At 38.0% G+C, this 15,396-nt stretch overlaps 1 protein-coding gene across 1 annotated transcript in view; it reads right to left on the reverse strand.

Annotated features, from left to right (window-relative positions):
- Positions 1-6,721: 6,721 nt before the first annotated feature.
- The window catches only part of NDC1 (NDC1 transmembrane nucleoporin), a 66,043-nt gene continuing 57,368 nt past the window's right edge, over positions 6,722-15,396 (reverse strand). Inside the window, exons 17-18 of the mRNA XM_066376335.1 lie at positions 11,883-12,043; positions 6,722-8,571 (exon numbers count right to left, since the gene is read on the reverse strand). Of these exons, the coding sequence (XP_066232432.1) occupies positions 8,508-8,571; positions 11,883-12,043 (225 nt within the window). The 3' untranslated portion in view covers positions 6,722-8,507. The remainder of the gene's footprint in view (positions 8,572-11,882; positions 12,044-15,396) is intronic.

Here is a 15,396-nt window from a genome sequence, read left to right on the forward strand (position 1 = left end):
TTGGGAACACATGTCTAATTCAGCTGGGATAAACAGCCAACTACAAAGAAGGCTTTAAAAAACCCTGCAAACCTCTTACAGATATGACCCAGAAATCCAATTAGGAAGCAGTCACGACCCCTTTCTTCAGGCAGAAATGTGCTTCATGGAAGAGGCTGCTCAGGAGTCTGTTGGTTGGGATATTTAGACATGAAACACATTCCCACCTCTTAAAGGTGTGAAATAAAACAGAGGTTGCAAACTGGCAGCCACAGGACCATGTAGTTTGGTTTGGCACTCACTGTATTTTTTTTTTAATTAATTAGTTTCCAACACTTTAAAAAGGGAGATTTCACATCAAATTCTGAATTTCTGCCTTCTTATAAACAAGTGGGGAGATCTAGACATACCAGGCAAGCATTCTCCCATAGCAACAATCAACGAGGGCCACGCGGCAGCACAGCCGTCCCTTTAGAGGGCACGTGTTCTCCCCAGTTTGCCATGTTCCCCATGCACAGGCCTCACTCCTATCACCCGCCTGGCTTTTGTAAACACTTGAGTCTGAGACCCTGGTTTTCTAGCAACCCTAAGGCACTGAACTGAGTCAGTTCAAACAAGCATCAACCATGTGTAAGGTACTTTAACAGGCACTGGGGATATAAAGAATAAAACATGATCCCTGAACCCAAAGAACTCATAGATCACTGTTTCCAGTGAGAGCAAGTAAACGGGTAATTATAATACGTTAAGACATGTGCTTTGGAAAGGCATATAAGTAGTAAAGACTAAAGTGATTAAATGCACTTCCTTTTTGTGATGATACTCAACTCACCGATGTTCATCTTTTCTTCTTTCCTAGTATATGCATTCACGGGTATAAATTTCCCTCTAAGCTTGGCATTAGCTATATCCCACAAGTTTCCACATGTATATTTTTGCTATCACTCCTGTAAAAACATTTTTCTAATTCCCACCTGTGTGATTTTTTTTAAATTTTTTTATTGTGGTAACAACACTGGTTAATGTAATTATACAGGCCTCAGGTGCCCAATTCTACAACACATCTCTGGATACCGTATTGTGTGTTCATCTCCCCAAATCAGTCTTCATTCATCAGCATTTATCACCCCTAGGCTCTTCTCCACCTTCCCCCCACCCCAGCTGTGATTCCTTCATTGACCTGTGGGCAATTTAAAACATATTTCTTCATTTCCAAACATATGGAATGTTTTAATTATCATTCTTAACTGATCTTTACCTTAATTGCCTTACATACTCTAAATAATTGGAATACTCTGAAATTTGTTGAGATTTGCTTTATGGACCAACATATGGCCAGATTTATAAATGTTCAGTGAGAGTCTGAAGAAAATGCATGTTCTTGAGTTGGAATTATCTCCAATTTGGGAACTACTGTGAAAAATCTTGCTGTAAGCATCCTTGTAAACATGACTAAGTGGGCAATGTCCACTTAGGTCAAGTTTGCTGATCATGTCATTCAAATGATCTACTCTACGTCCTTACTGACTTCTGAAATCTACTTGTTCTATCAGTTTACTGAGTGTAAAATACCTTGTTATAATTGTGGGTTTGTCTATTTCTCCTTGTAAGTGGTTCTGTCCATTTTTGCTGCATGGATTTTATTAAGGTATACCATTCATAAAGTATATAAATCTTACATATACAGCTCAATGCATTTTATATGTATATGTCCACATAATCCAAATCAAGATACAGATCATTTCCAGCACCCCAGACTCCCTCATGTCCTAAGTCAATATGCTGCCCCTCTCCCCATTACCACTATCCTGAGGGTGATAGCCTGTTCTTGAAATGCATGTAAATGTAATCCTACAATATATATTCCTTTGTGCCTGGTTTCTTTTGCTTAATATTGTGTCTATGAGCTTCATTCATGTTGTTACACATAGCAGTAGTTCATTCTTTTGTTTAAAATTGCATTGTACAAGTATAGTACAATTTATCCACTCTATTGATAGAAATTTGAATTATCTCCAATTTGGGAACTATTGTGAAAAATCTTGCTGTAAGCATCCTTGTAAACATGACTTCTGGTGGGTGTAATCACTCATTTCTCTTGGGCATTCACCAGTTGGTGGAATCTGATAGATTCTAAGATAGGCATGTTCAGCTTTGGTAGATATTGATTGGTTCACTCCTTCCAGCAATTATGAGTTTTAATTGCTCCACATTTTCATCAACACCTGTCAGTCTTTTTATTTTGGGCCCTTCTGATGGGTGTGTAGTAGTACTGCAGTATAAATTTATATTTCCCTAATAATTAACGATGCTGAATATCTACCTTCTAAGCCATCTGAAGATACTCCTTTTTGAAATGCCTGTTCATCTTTTGCCCATGTTGTTTTAATATTTAAAGGCTATGTTATTAGGTGCAGTCTTTAAACTTTATTTAGAGCTTTTGTTGTTTCTATTCACGTTGTCTTGCCTCTTCCTGTGCCTGATTATTTTTAACTGTGTGCAAACATTGTATTTGAAAATTTGTTTGTAGAAATAATTGAGGCGCAGGGTGTTGTTTTCTTCCCAGGGTCTAGAAACACTGGCAAACAGATTACCACAATTCAATTTAATGAGGATTCTAACTCAAGTACAATTCATGCAATCTACTTCTTCTTCACCCTTCCTTGTAGGCTGCAGACTTATGGGGTTCCAGCTCAAAGCAAGGGTATTTACCAGTCCCTCTTTTCAGTCTCAGAACCCCAAATTCTGTCCCCTACCTTGGGAGGCTCTAGGAACTGTTTCTACCCCCCCACACACACACTTTCTCCTAAGAAACAAAGATAAGCTCTCAGAAGTCATGATGACATTGCATGACCTTGTTCCTGAAGCCTAATTAGTTAGGCCCATGGACACACGATCCATTTGGACTAATTTCTTTCAATCAAGAATTTGGCTGGCATTCAGAAACAGTTGGTCTCTATTATATATAAATTTAGGTGCTAGAAAGCAGGTGCAAAGAGTGGTAAAAAGCCAGCGAACAGGGGAGGACTACAGTATTGATGCACAAAGCACAGAGAAGAATCATTTAGACATCCCGAGAGCTTTTACATTCTTCATGGGGTCCAGAAGCAAATCTGTACTTGTGCTCACCATGACTTCCCTGTGCCCTTCCAGTTGACTTCTCTTTTTATGCTCAAGCTAAATTGAGGTTGGGATTGTGTCCTTGCAACTGAGTCATAACATAATTAGGGAGGGACTATTTATTTAAGCTGTAAAACACTGTTTTTAATAAGTTAAAAGATAAAAAGGATAGCCAATCAATAGTCAACACATCCTCAAAAGATTATCATCAAGCCTGACCGGGCGGTGGCACAGTGGATAGAGCATCAGACTGGGATGCGGATGACCCAGGTTCGAGACCCCGAGGTCGCCAGCTTGAGCGCGGGCTCATCTGGTTTGAGCAAAAGCTCATCAGCTTGGACCCAAAGTCTCTGGCTAGAGCAAGAGGTTACTCGGTCTGCTGAAGGCCCGCAGTCAAGGCACATATGAGAAAGCAATCAATGAATAACTAAGGTGTCGCAATGAGCAACGAAAAACTAATGATTGATGCTTCTCATCTCTTTGTTCCTGTCTGTCTGTCCCTGGCTATACCTCTCTCTGACTCTCTGTCTCTGTAAAAAAAAAAAAAAAAAAAAAAGATTATCATCAAAGTAAAGGTCTGTGATTTAGAGGTCACCTTCCAATAGCTCAGTGGCACAGGCATCCTGTAGGTCTTCCAGAACTACTTTACCACCAGGATCACTTGCAGGGCATCCTCAACAGTATCTGGTAAGATAATTATGTGCAAAAACAAGAACACATAGGGCAAGGTAAAGCCACACAGGTCCTGCAAAATAATGCAAGTGCAAAGCAGGCTAGCACCAGGACACTTAATAAGATGCATTTAATGCAGGCTAGGAATAGAACAGATGCTCTATCAACAATGAGACAGCAATAGCAAGAGCCTTCAATTTTGTAAATAAGTAGAAAAAAGGTCTATGCAAGAGGGTTGCTTCCACTTACTTTACCCACAAAGTGGTGAACTCTTTAAGGTGTATAAAGTCAATGTGACTTTATACCATCAGAGCCTATCAAAGGGCCTGGTACACAGCAGACAGTATAGCTGAATGACTAAATATAAGAATTAACAGCATTCTTCATAAGCAAGTTTATAATTTCTCTTACACCCCAGAAGCCAGATGTTTCAGAATAAATAATTTTCAGATATTAGAATAATAATGATGTATATTACATACCATGCCTGAGGGACCTGGACAGCACCTCATAATCAAAATTACTACAGAGAATATAAGCAGTCATACTACATAGAATAAATTAAATCTACAATCTCACATAAAATCAGGTCAGGTTTAGCTGCCAAATATATATTAACAAATTTCCAATAAAAAAAACCTCTGGCCTGATCAGTGGTGGCACAGTTAATAAAGCATCGACCTGGTCGATGCTACCAGGTTCAAAACCCCAAGGCCACCAGCTTGAGAGCGGGCTCATCCAGCTTGAATGCAGGCTCACCAGCTTGAGCACAGGATCATCAATACGATCCCAAGGTCGTGGCTTGAAGCCCAAGATAACTGGCTTAAGCAAGGGGTCACTGGCTCAGCCTGAGCACCCCGCTCAAGGTATGTATGAGAAGCAATCAATGAACAACTAAAGTGACACAACTATGAGTTGATGCTTCTCATCTCTCTCCCTTCCTGTCTCTCTCCGTCAAAAAAAAATAAAAAAAAAAATCTGGATTTCACAATTGTAAACATCTGCAAATTTTCACTTATTGGTTGGGAAATTATTGGAACTCATAGTCTATGTGGCATTCACTGATGGAAAGCCAAAAATATTAAAATAGAGAAAACAAGTTAAGACACAGATGATATGCTAAGAAAGGGTGACTAGAATTCTGGAAGGAGGGAGAACTCATAGTCTACAAGGGGACTCGGATTTGTAATCAGTTAAACTACAATTCAGTGTGATAACCAAAAAAGAAAGAATGACAGAGCATTGGAAAAATGAAATCTCTGGGAGTATGTGGGACAGCTAAGCTCATTAAGAATGAGAAATTTGCCAAGCCAGAAAATCAGGCAAACGGAACAATACGAGCACACAATAGTGTAAAAGAACAACTCCTATCACCCACTATAATTTCAAGCAGAAAAACACCTGACTACTTCTCAGCATTTCTGGCTTACCTACAGGATCCAACCATATTCCTCAAGCTTTCCAATAAATGAATCAGATAGAAGAACTCTATCTTATAACAAATGATAGTTCACATGCTTCAGACACTCATCTGAGAAAACACCACGTATTAAGAAATTAGAGCAGTGGTTCCCAAAGTGTGCTCTTCTGTCGAGCAGCAAGCATCACCTGAACACTTGTTAGAAATACAAGGTCTTGGGCCCCAGCCCAGATATATACCATCAGAAACCCTGGGGGTGGTACCCCTTATTTTCTCAAGCTTTCCAAGTGATTCTGATGCATGCTAAATTTGGTAACTCCTGATCCATAATAAACTCTTCTCAAAGTGTGAGTCTGGTCAGCAGCTTGCTAAGAATAGCTGGACTGTTAACTGATAAAGCCATCTTTGTCATAAGCCATTTGGTTTTAAAGATACCTGGATTAGGGGAGCAAAAGAGGGATTTGGTGCCTTAGTATAGCACTTCAACTATTTGAGGTTAAGTTCAGACTAATTTAAGTGAAGTTGACAGACATAACTGTTAGCCCAGAGGAGTATGATCCCTTCAGAAACACTGTTCTGGCAAGAAAAGAAACCTCCACTAAAAGATGGCTTTCAGCACCTGCCTCCTTTGTTTAGTTTTAGAGGGAAGTCAAGACAATGAAGAAAGAGACCTGAAATTCAGGCTTAGAACTACCTTTTAAATACTGATCACCCACCAAATTAGTCTAGTTACGGGCAAAAGCTGACTTCTCAAGAAGTTAAACCTTTTCACATTCTATACACAATGAGAGTGGATACAGAATTGAAATGGCTAAGGAAACATACACTAGAAATAACTGACTTTGTATATATACATTTCAATTAATAGTCCCATTTTTTTAATATCAATTTATTTTTCTATCCAATTCAGTGTCAGTGATATACAAAAAGACATAAACAGATTACCATATTTACAGAAAGAAATATATGACAATTGCCAAAGAACAAATCCAGCAAAGTAATAAACTGTGGCTTATCCATGTCCACTGGACTGTACGTTATCCTAGGATAGTTTCACAGTTCTCTGAGAAAGAAGTTACGTGGATTTATACCTTCCACAAGGGTCAGGCAAACATTACAAGAGTTGACAGAATCATGCTGTATATTGACAGTCAGAGAAAAGTTTCAAGAACACTCTAATTTTCAGGCCAATGTTAGAGCACCAGTGGGCTCATAGGCTAGATATGAATTCACCAAAGGAAATGCTTTTCTCCTCTTGGCCTTCCTAAGATCCTCCTTCTTGTACACAAGAGAAGGAACTCTCTTTAATAACAGGTGATTGGGCCACACCACACCCAACAGGTGGGGTGGAGATTATCAACACACAATGGGGAAAAGGAACTAACTCTCTTACCAACTAAATACAATTCAGATGTAGGGAGACGGTTTCCAAATCCCATACAGACTTTATTTATGTGACCGTATTTTATACAAAGCACATTCTCTGGAGAGAAAACGGAAATGAACACCTCAAAACTTTTCACATTGTGCATCAAACATACCTTTGCCCAAAGTATTTGGGAAATAGCTAAAACCTAAAGTTAGCCAGACATTTTATCTTAAGAGTTTAAAGGAATCATGCCATCATCAGTCACAGGAGTCAAATGGGTTCAATACAACAATTCTTTAATGAAAGCAGAAGGTTAATGGTCCTTTTCTCCCCAAGTGTCTCAGCCAGGGGAGCAGAGAATGGAATACTAAAAGCTCAATGGCTTTAAAACATAAAACTCAACCGTTCTCAGTCAACCCAGCCACAATTTTCTGGCCAGCTGTAAGTAACTGCCACATTCAAATTCAACTTTCACATTCAAAAGAGATCAACTCCGCTATGGGGGTGGGGGAGGGGGAGCAATGGCAATAGCCTAAATCCTCCAAACACTTGACAACTGGGGAACTGTCTCGTAAAGACACTTTAAAGGTCAGCAGGATTCATTTATAATTTGGCATGTGCTGGCTGAAGGGGCAACACACAGAGGGAGTAAAGATGTAATACCTCAAGTAATCAGACAAATACACCACATTAAAGATTCATATACTACACCGTGCTGACTAAAGAAAAAAATTGAGGGACACTAGAGGGACAAGACAATAAGAAAAAAATTACAAGGAAGCATTTCAGTCCAAAGCTAGTCCAGTGAATATCTACTAGTAGGATTTCCAATCTTTCATCTCCAAAGAAAGTTGAGCAAATAAATTATAAAATTACCTTGCTCATTTGGGGACATACAACATGCTCCCAAGTAATCCCTCTGACGTCTTGGTCTCACTTGCTAGTTGATGACTAAGTTGTTTCTGGCTGTAAAGATTTTCCTAATATATTTTAATTAGCCAGTTAACACAGCGAAGACTGCTCCTTCTGTGAGGCCAAAAAAGCCTCACAAAATAATTTCATCTAATGAAGATGAAGGGTGGGTGAAAAGGGAAAGTTTCCTGGTTTTTCTTACAAAACATTTTCTCTCACTTGAAAAAAGTCTCTATAATCATTTAATGTTTTGTTCCAGAAAAAGAAAGTAAAACTAGTTGGGAAAAATAGGCATACACCCATTGTTTACTAGCACGATACAAAATAAATTCATAGATGTCAGTCAACTGTCTTTCAAAAACCAAATGTGAATGTTTAATCTTGTAACTTAAGAACTGAATTTTTCCACATTCCTTTATATAGAGTTAGCATCTGTAAATTGAGACTTTTTTTTGGACAATCATGCAAATTTAATTTGTCTCTGGAAACAAAAACACAACCTAACAGATTAACAAAATATGTCCCTTAGACAGTATTTTTTCTGCAAACTTTTCTCCAGTGTTACCATTTTTATCCTTTAGTAAACAGAAACAACTCTAAAAACATTTATGTATTTCGAGTTTACAGAGAGCTAAGCTCTCAGAACAATTAGGAGGGCTGGGTCAAGTCAACCTATTTTACCTTCTGAACTGGCTCTACTCCTTTCAAAGGTATAGTCTAAAAATTTTCTAGTTATTATTATTAAGCTACATAAGCTAGAGACATTTCTATTGCCAGAGATGCATTTGTGAAACTGAATAAAGATTTTATTAAACCACACACACAAGCAACTGGTACAGAAGAAGCCGTTTTCAGTTATTCTGTTGAGAATTTCTTTCCATGATTTCTCCCATTAAAGTATAGTTTTCAAAGCAACCACCACGACAAAGGAAGCATCTAATTAGTCCATTTTCTTCTGATCCAAGAATGCTGAACATTTACTGTCCCATCTGTAGTTGTATCAGCAGTGTAATGAACACAGTTTATATTACTTAACTATTCTTTGAACTCCAAGAACTGTTGAAGTCTTTTCTGATGTTCTGCAGATGCTTGCACAGCACTAAATGAAACATAAATTCAAAGCATAAGCTTTATTTTACATTAAGCATATTAAGTGAACCACAGAGCACAGAGTCAATATTTTTCAAAACAATTAAAAATGAAGAGAAATCTTCACTTATTTAGTACTTCTGAAAAAGTTGGATGAAACTCCTTAATCTAATGAGGAGGAGGGCTTGATTCAGTAATGGCATGCTTCCACCTTCTGAAAGACCAAAGCAAATTAAGACTGACAAGTGAAGGCATCGATTTTAACCTGCTCTGCTGCGGAACCTGCTGTGCAGAGTTCCAGGCCTTACAGATTTTCTGGATTTTATTATTTTATTTAAACCAGATTCCAACATTATCTTTGAATTGTGGACTATTTGAATTGCCTTTAATATAAAATCCTTTAAACTAAAATGTTTGGTTAAAACATAATAGACTCCACTAATCGTTTTCAAAGGTAACAGCTTAGTGGTTTAGATTTACTCTTCCCTTTGAAAATAAATTTTGTCTTGCATGGGGAAATTGAGTTCTCTCTCAGCCCTTGGCCCCACAAAAATATATTACATTGACAAAACTAGAGCAAATATACACTAAAACTAGTATAAATCTTCCTTTTAAACTTCTAGGCAAAAAAGTGAATACAATGAAAGATTCTGGCTTTCTCCTTGTTGAATAGTAATATAGCATTATTGAATGATAAAATTCTAGTAAGTGAAGGTCACCACTTTTAAAAGTGCCAAAGAATCTTACTATAACAATTTTGCTACGAATCATTCTCAAAGCCCTACACATACCATCACTGTTTTCTTAAACCATGTAGCTGCCTCTAACTGAACCACTGCAAGTATTTGTGCAGATTCCCACCCAGGTGCTAATGACGCTGTCACCTCCAACTAAATGGCTTTGAATTCTCAAACACGGAATCTGCAGCTTTTTCCGTGAATCTTCTCTCTCCAAGCAGGTGCTATATTATCTCTTACTGCTGTTAGTACTCCCCGACTCTGGTATCTGTCTCTTCCCCTCAAATTTTAATGTGTTACAGTCTAGAAAATCAGTAAATCAAATTTACTTAATTTAAACCTGGTTCTCAGAGGTAGAGCTTTGGATAATGAATAAATTAGGTATTACACAATAATAATAGTTATTTTCCAAACAACATATAATGTACAGTACAGGCTTTATATATGTGTGATCCCATTTTATCTCTATGAACAACAAATGAAACAAAGTGAGATGAATAACGTACCCTTTTCATGGGAGGGTAAACGGTAGCATAAAGGTTCAAAGGTTAGAGGAGACAACATAGCCTACTGGTTAACAGTCTGGACACTGTAAGATAGAACTCTCACGACAGAAAGTTCTGAGTGTGAATTCTGCAATTTTACAACCTGCAAAATCTTGGGCAGATTACTTAACTCATTAGGTAACTTGCCCACAACCATAAATAGTCAATGAACCAGGTATAACTCTAAATGTTTTAACTCTAAATCTAACATTTTTTCCTCCATACCATTCTGTCCTGTATTTGTACAAAATAGTCTCTACTGACCTCATCATTTTAATGCACTTATAAAATTTAGCTCTCTCAGAGAAAAGAAGCTAAGGCAGAGTTTCATTCTCATAATTTGTTATCAGTCATCTATCTTCCTCCCTTTCTTTTCTAAGAAATCTCTCTTTTCCCTCTTTCTCCCTGTATTTGCATTATCATCAATACATATCATACCTAGTTCATTCTCTAAATTCAACAGGTGTTTTCTAAGTGTTCTGCCCGGCAACTTATATCCCAGAGGCAGCCTAGTGGTGAGCAGGGAATGAAGGTATAATTTCAAAGCAAGAAAGACCTGATATTTCAGGTTCGTGTTCTAACACTCACTGGACTATTAAGCAAGTTCTTAATCTCTCTGAACCTCAGTTTCTAATTTCTAAACAACTATAACAACCTCTGCACCTCACAGGCTTTGAGAAGAGTAAATGAGAAAAAAAAGCACATTAAGTGCCAAGTGTATTGTCTAGGACAGTGGTTGGCAAACCATGGCTTGTGAGCCACATGCGGCTCTTTGGCCCCTTGAGTGTGGCTCTTCCACAAAATACCACGTGCGGACACTACCTCGATAGGGAATGCACTTACCTATATAGTTTAAGTTTAAAAAATTTGGCTCTCAAAAGAAATTTCAATCGTTGTACTGTTGATATTTGACTCTGTTGAGTAATGAGTTTGCCGACCACTGGTCTAGGACAACACTGTCCAATAGAAGTTCCTGCAGTAATGACAATGTTTTGTATCCAAGCTGCCCAATACAGTAGCCACTGGCATATGTAGTTACTGAGAACTTAAAATGAGGCCAGTATGACTGAAAAACTGTATTTTACATTTTATTTCACCTTAAATAGCCACACATGGCTATCACAGTGGAGAGTGCAGATGTAAGGAGGCACTCAATAACAGTTTTGTTTCTTTTTAAACAAATGAATAAACCTCTTAAGGATGGAGGATTATGCACAACTCTTTTGTAACCCCCACAGAACCAAAGAGTTCCATAAAATTTGCTACTGCTTCTGCCTCCTCTTATGGAAGTAAAAGAAAATATACACTGTTTCTAAAAGCAGGTGTATGAGAAGTTCTGAACTATTAACTGATTGCATACAGAGAAAGCAGAGTAATCTCTCTTGTCTTCTAAAGTTCATTTATAATTATGATAAAACACAGTTTAGTTAATAAACTAGTATCCCTTACCATCCAAGCTAGATTATTTTAGGGGAAGAAAGCAGTAAAACATCAATGGAACTAAATATAAACAGGTTTGGCATTTGTGGTTTTCTTTCTGGCTCCGTGTTTGAAGGTGTTGTGATCGGTCACTGTTTTTCCAGCATGATTCACACAGCACGAAGGACTCATTTATGGAATACTCTGCTCACCCTAACTCTTAGTTTACTGACCAAAATGCAGTAACAGAGTTTTGGGGGTTTTTGCCTTTATTTCTCCCTGAAGGATGGTCTGGTAATTAAAAAAAAAAAAAAAAAAAAAAATATATATATATATATATATATATATATATATATATATATATTTTTTTTTTTTTAATTTGCTACTTTTATAACTTTCTATCCCCTTGTTTTATCTATTTCAAAGAAGGCCCCAAAGCTCATGATAGGCCAAATTTTAAAATATTGTATAAAGTCTAAATGCAAGCTATTAATTCCCAGTAGGAATCATGAAGGTCTCAAAAAAACACCTTCAACATGTGAGCCTTTATAATTTTCATACCTATTTCTCAAGAGAACTGAAAATGAATTATCATCAGGAATCAAAACAGGTACACTTACTTCAGATGTTCACCAAATGTAGTAGTTATTCGATAGATGGCGTTTTTTAGTGAGGCTCTAAATGCAAATCTTAACGTTTTATAGGAAGTGTCCACAAGGGTTCCTGAAATCCGAGGTGGTTTACTGGAAGCATGAGGAAGCTTGAAGTACTTGTCGACTGCCTAGATCAAAGAAAGAAAACACATTACAGCAGACTCTCAAGAAGGCCAACTTGGTCCAAACAACTAAGGACATTTTATTTCAGATATCGAGATGGACAGACACATACGCACTACAAATTATTTTGGATCATAAACCATTTGAAAAACAATGCAGTAGAGGTCCAGCCACTTCAGCATTCACCTGGGTCAGTCCTTTCCTCAAAGAAATATGAAGCTGGGAAGTGAAACACAGATTGCATACTCTGATTACGCAGGATGTTGAATCCTTTATGAAAAAGCTCAGCCAAAAAAAAGGCCCAATTTTTACACAATACATAAATAAAAGTTATTTGCTACACTGTCTTCTCTTCCTTTTCAATTTTAAAATGATCAAGTACCTATGAGCAAAAATAGGTGGGGAGAATTCAAAAGTGAAAATGATTTTGTTTAAGGGTGACAGAATAAGAAATAGAGATTTAAGTATCTTTAAAGACCAAAGATAAATAATATCATTTTTAAATCATATAACTACATTAAGAGATGACAGAAGTGAAAATAGGAAAGTATAAGTATATTAATCTGTTTACAACAAGATAATGTCTATCCCTGGTGGGTTGGCTCAGCAGTAGAGCATCCGCCCAGCGTGTAGAAGTCTCAGGTTCAATTCTCAGTCAGGACACACAGGAGAAGTGACCATCTGCTTCTCCACCCCTCCTCCTCCTCCTCACCTCCCTCTCTATCTCTCTCTCTCTCCCCCTTCCGCAGCTATGGCTCAATGGTTCGAGCAAAGATGGCCCCGAGAGCTAAGGATGGCTCCATAGCCTTGCCTCAGGCACTAAAACATCTCGGTTGCCAAGCAACAGAGCAGCAGCCCAGATGGGCAGAGCATCAACCGGTAGGGGGCTTGCCAGGATCCTAGTTGGGGCGCAGAAGGGAGTCTGTGTCTGCCTCCCCATCTCTCACTGAATAAAAAAATAATAATAAAGATGTCTAAAGTGACAAGAAATAATAGAATAAGCATATTATTTATAATAATATAACCACCAAAAGAAATAAAAACAAACTATAATGATTTCTGCCTTTATTTATTTTTCTTTAGTGACAGACAGGATGGGAGATGACAAGCATCAACTCGTAGTTGCAGCACTTGAGTTGTTCTTTTATTGCTTCTCATATGTGCTTTGATCAGGGGGCTCCAGCCAAGCCAGTGACCCCTTGCTCAAGCCAGCAACCTTGGGCTCAAGCTAGTGACCTTTGAGCTCCTGCCAGTGACCATGGGGTCCTGTCAATGATCTCATGCTCAAGTCAGCGACCCTGAGCCTGCACTCAAGCCAGATGAGCCCATGCTCAAGCCAGCAACCTTAAGGTTTCGAACCTGGGTCCTCAGCATCCCAGATGGACGCTCTATTCATTGAGCTACCAACTGGTCAGGCTCTGCTATTACATTTTTAATTTCAAGAGCTCTTTTACGTCTGACATCTAGGTGATCTTTTTTATTTTTGCATCCTATCTTTTGTTTCAAGGATGTAATATCCTCTCTTATTTCTGAGGATTTTGATGATTTTTGGTTTTGCTTGTTATATAGTTTCTTCCACACTTTTCTCCCCTTGTGTATTTTGGTCTTTATCTTCTGCATTAGAGACCTTCATCAGAAATCTAGTGAACCTGGCCTGACCAGGTGGTGGCGCAGTGGATAGAGCGTCGGACTGGGATGCGGAGGACCCAGGTTCGAGACCCCGAGGTCGCCAGCTTGAGTGCAGGCTCATCTGGTTTGAGAAAAGCTCACCAGCTTGGACCAAAGGTTGCTGGCTCAAGCTTGGTTACTTGGTCTGCTGAAGGCCCATGGTCAAGGCACATATGAGAAAGCAATCAATGAACAATTAAGGTGTCCAACGAAAAACAAATGATTGATGCTTCTCATCTCTCTCCGTTCCTGTCTGTCTGTCCCTATTTATCCCTCTCTCTGTCTCTGTAAAAAAAAAAAAAAAAAAAAGTCGAGTGAACCTGGCTCATGACTGAGAGTGGGACTTCCTAAAGACCTGACCAACAGCTGAGTACATGGTTGAGATTACTGACAACAGCCTTCATAACAGGTGATCTGTGTGGACTTTTGCAGAGTGAACACCCAACTTAGTAACTTTAGATCTTTTTCCTTGGATTACTCAGAGTTCCCAAAGAGGAATTTTCCAGTACCTAGTCCCCAGTGCAACACAGATCTACTGTGCTTTTAGTATAGTACCCACAACCATGTCTGGACTTCTAGTCCAGAGACCAGGTGTTCTACCCTCTCTAGAGGATAAACTTTGACTACCACTGGAGGGAGGGGGAGCACCAGCAGCAGAGAATCTAGGGATCTACCTATTTTTCAAACAGCTCTCACTTAAACCTCTTTATTTTGGTGCCTGTATCTTCATCCTTGATCCCAGAGGTACTTGGTGCTTGCCCTATTTCAGATTTGCCTCTGGGATCTGCTAAGTTATTTATCTCAACCATCTGCTTTCCAGCTTTGAAAATTTTGTTGTTGTTGTCTCTTCTCCTGTTTATGGATTTATGTTTCTTTAAAAGTCCTTTTGCTACAGTTTAGCAGTTTGGGAGAAGGAACAAGATTTGATACATGTGTTCACTCTGCCATGACAACTTCAAGTCCAATCATTTACTCTTTCAACAGTAACTTATGAGTATTTCCCAAGACTGAAACACACTTGAATAATTTTAGGCAGTATGGGAGGGGGTGTTCAGTGACGTATTTAAGCAACATTAATAGCACTGAATCACAATGGAAAGGTTATTTCACTTTCAATTTTCTTGTAAACCTTCTGATTAACTCTCAGTATACCAGGAAAAATAACTCATTATTTTACCACCTTGTCCAATGGACTCTTTTTTATAGTTTAAAGTCATTTTCAAATAATTTACAAAAGAATGACAGGATAATGTAAAATAACTTCATAGAAATTTAAATAAGAATATAAACATTTTCCAGGTTCTGAAGGTTTTTATATCTAAAATGAGTAATGTCTTTTGAATTCAACACATCAAAATAAACCTGGGATATATCCATCATGTAATACTGATTTCAAATTGAAAATATATCTCCAATAGGTTCTAGCTTATCATAGCTTCTGGTTGTTTTTCTTGCAATTGTAACATCAAAATGCAATATTTTCAAAAAGTTTTGACAGCTTATGATTTTATTGAAGAGTTTAACCATTTTCTTTTCACTATAATTGCAAACATTTTCATTCTCAGGTTTATAAAGACAAACTCAAAAAATTAACCCAGCAACTTTTTTCATTTTGTCATCTATGCCGTCCAATCACCTTTGTATATTTTCAGCATTTATCCACTGATGAACAGTATAATGTCAACTTTTG

Source organism: Saccopteryx leptura, chromosome 3, assembly GCF_036850995.1.
Source record: "Saccopteryx leptura isolate mSacLep1 chromosome 3, mSacLep1_pri_phased_curated, whole genome shotgun sequence".
NCBI lineage: Eukaryota > Metazoa > Chordata > Mammalia > Chiroptera > Emballonuridae > Saccopteryx > Saccopteryx leptura.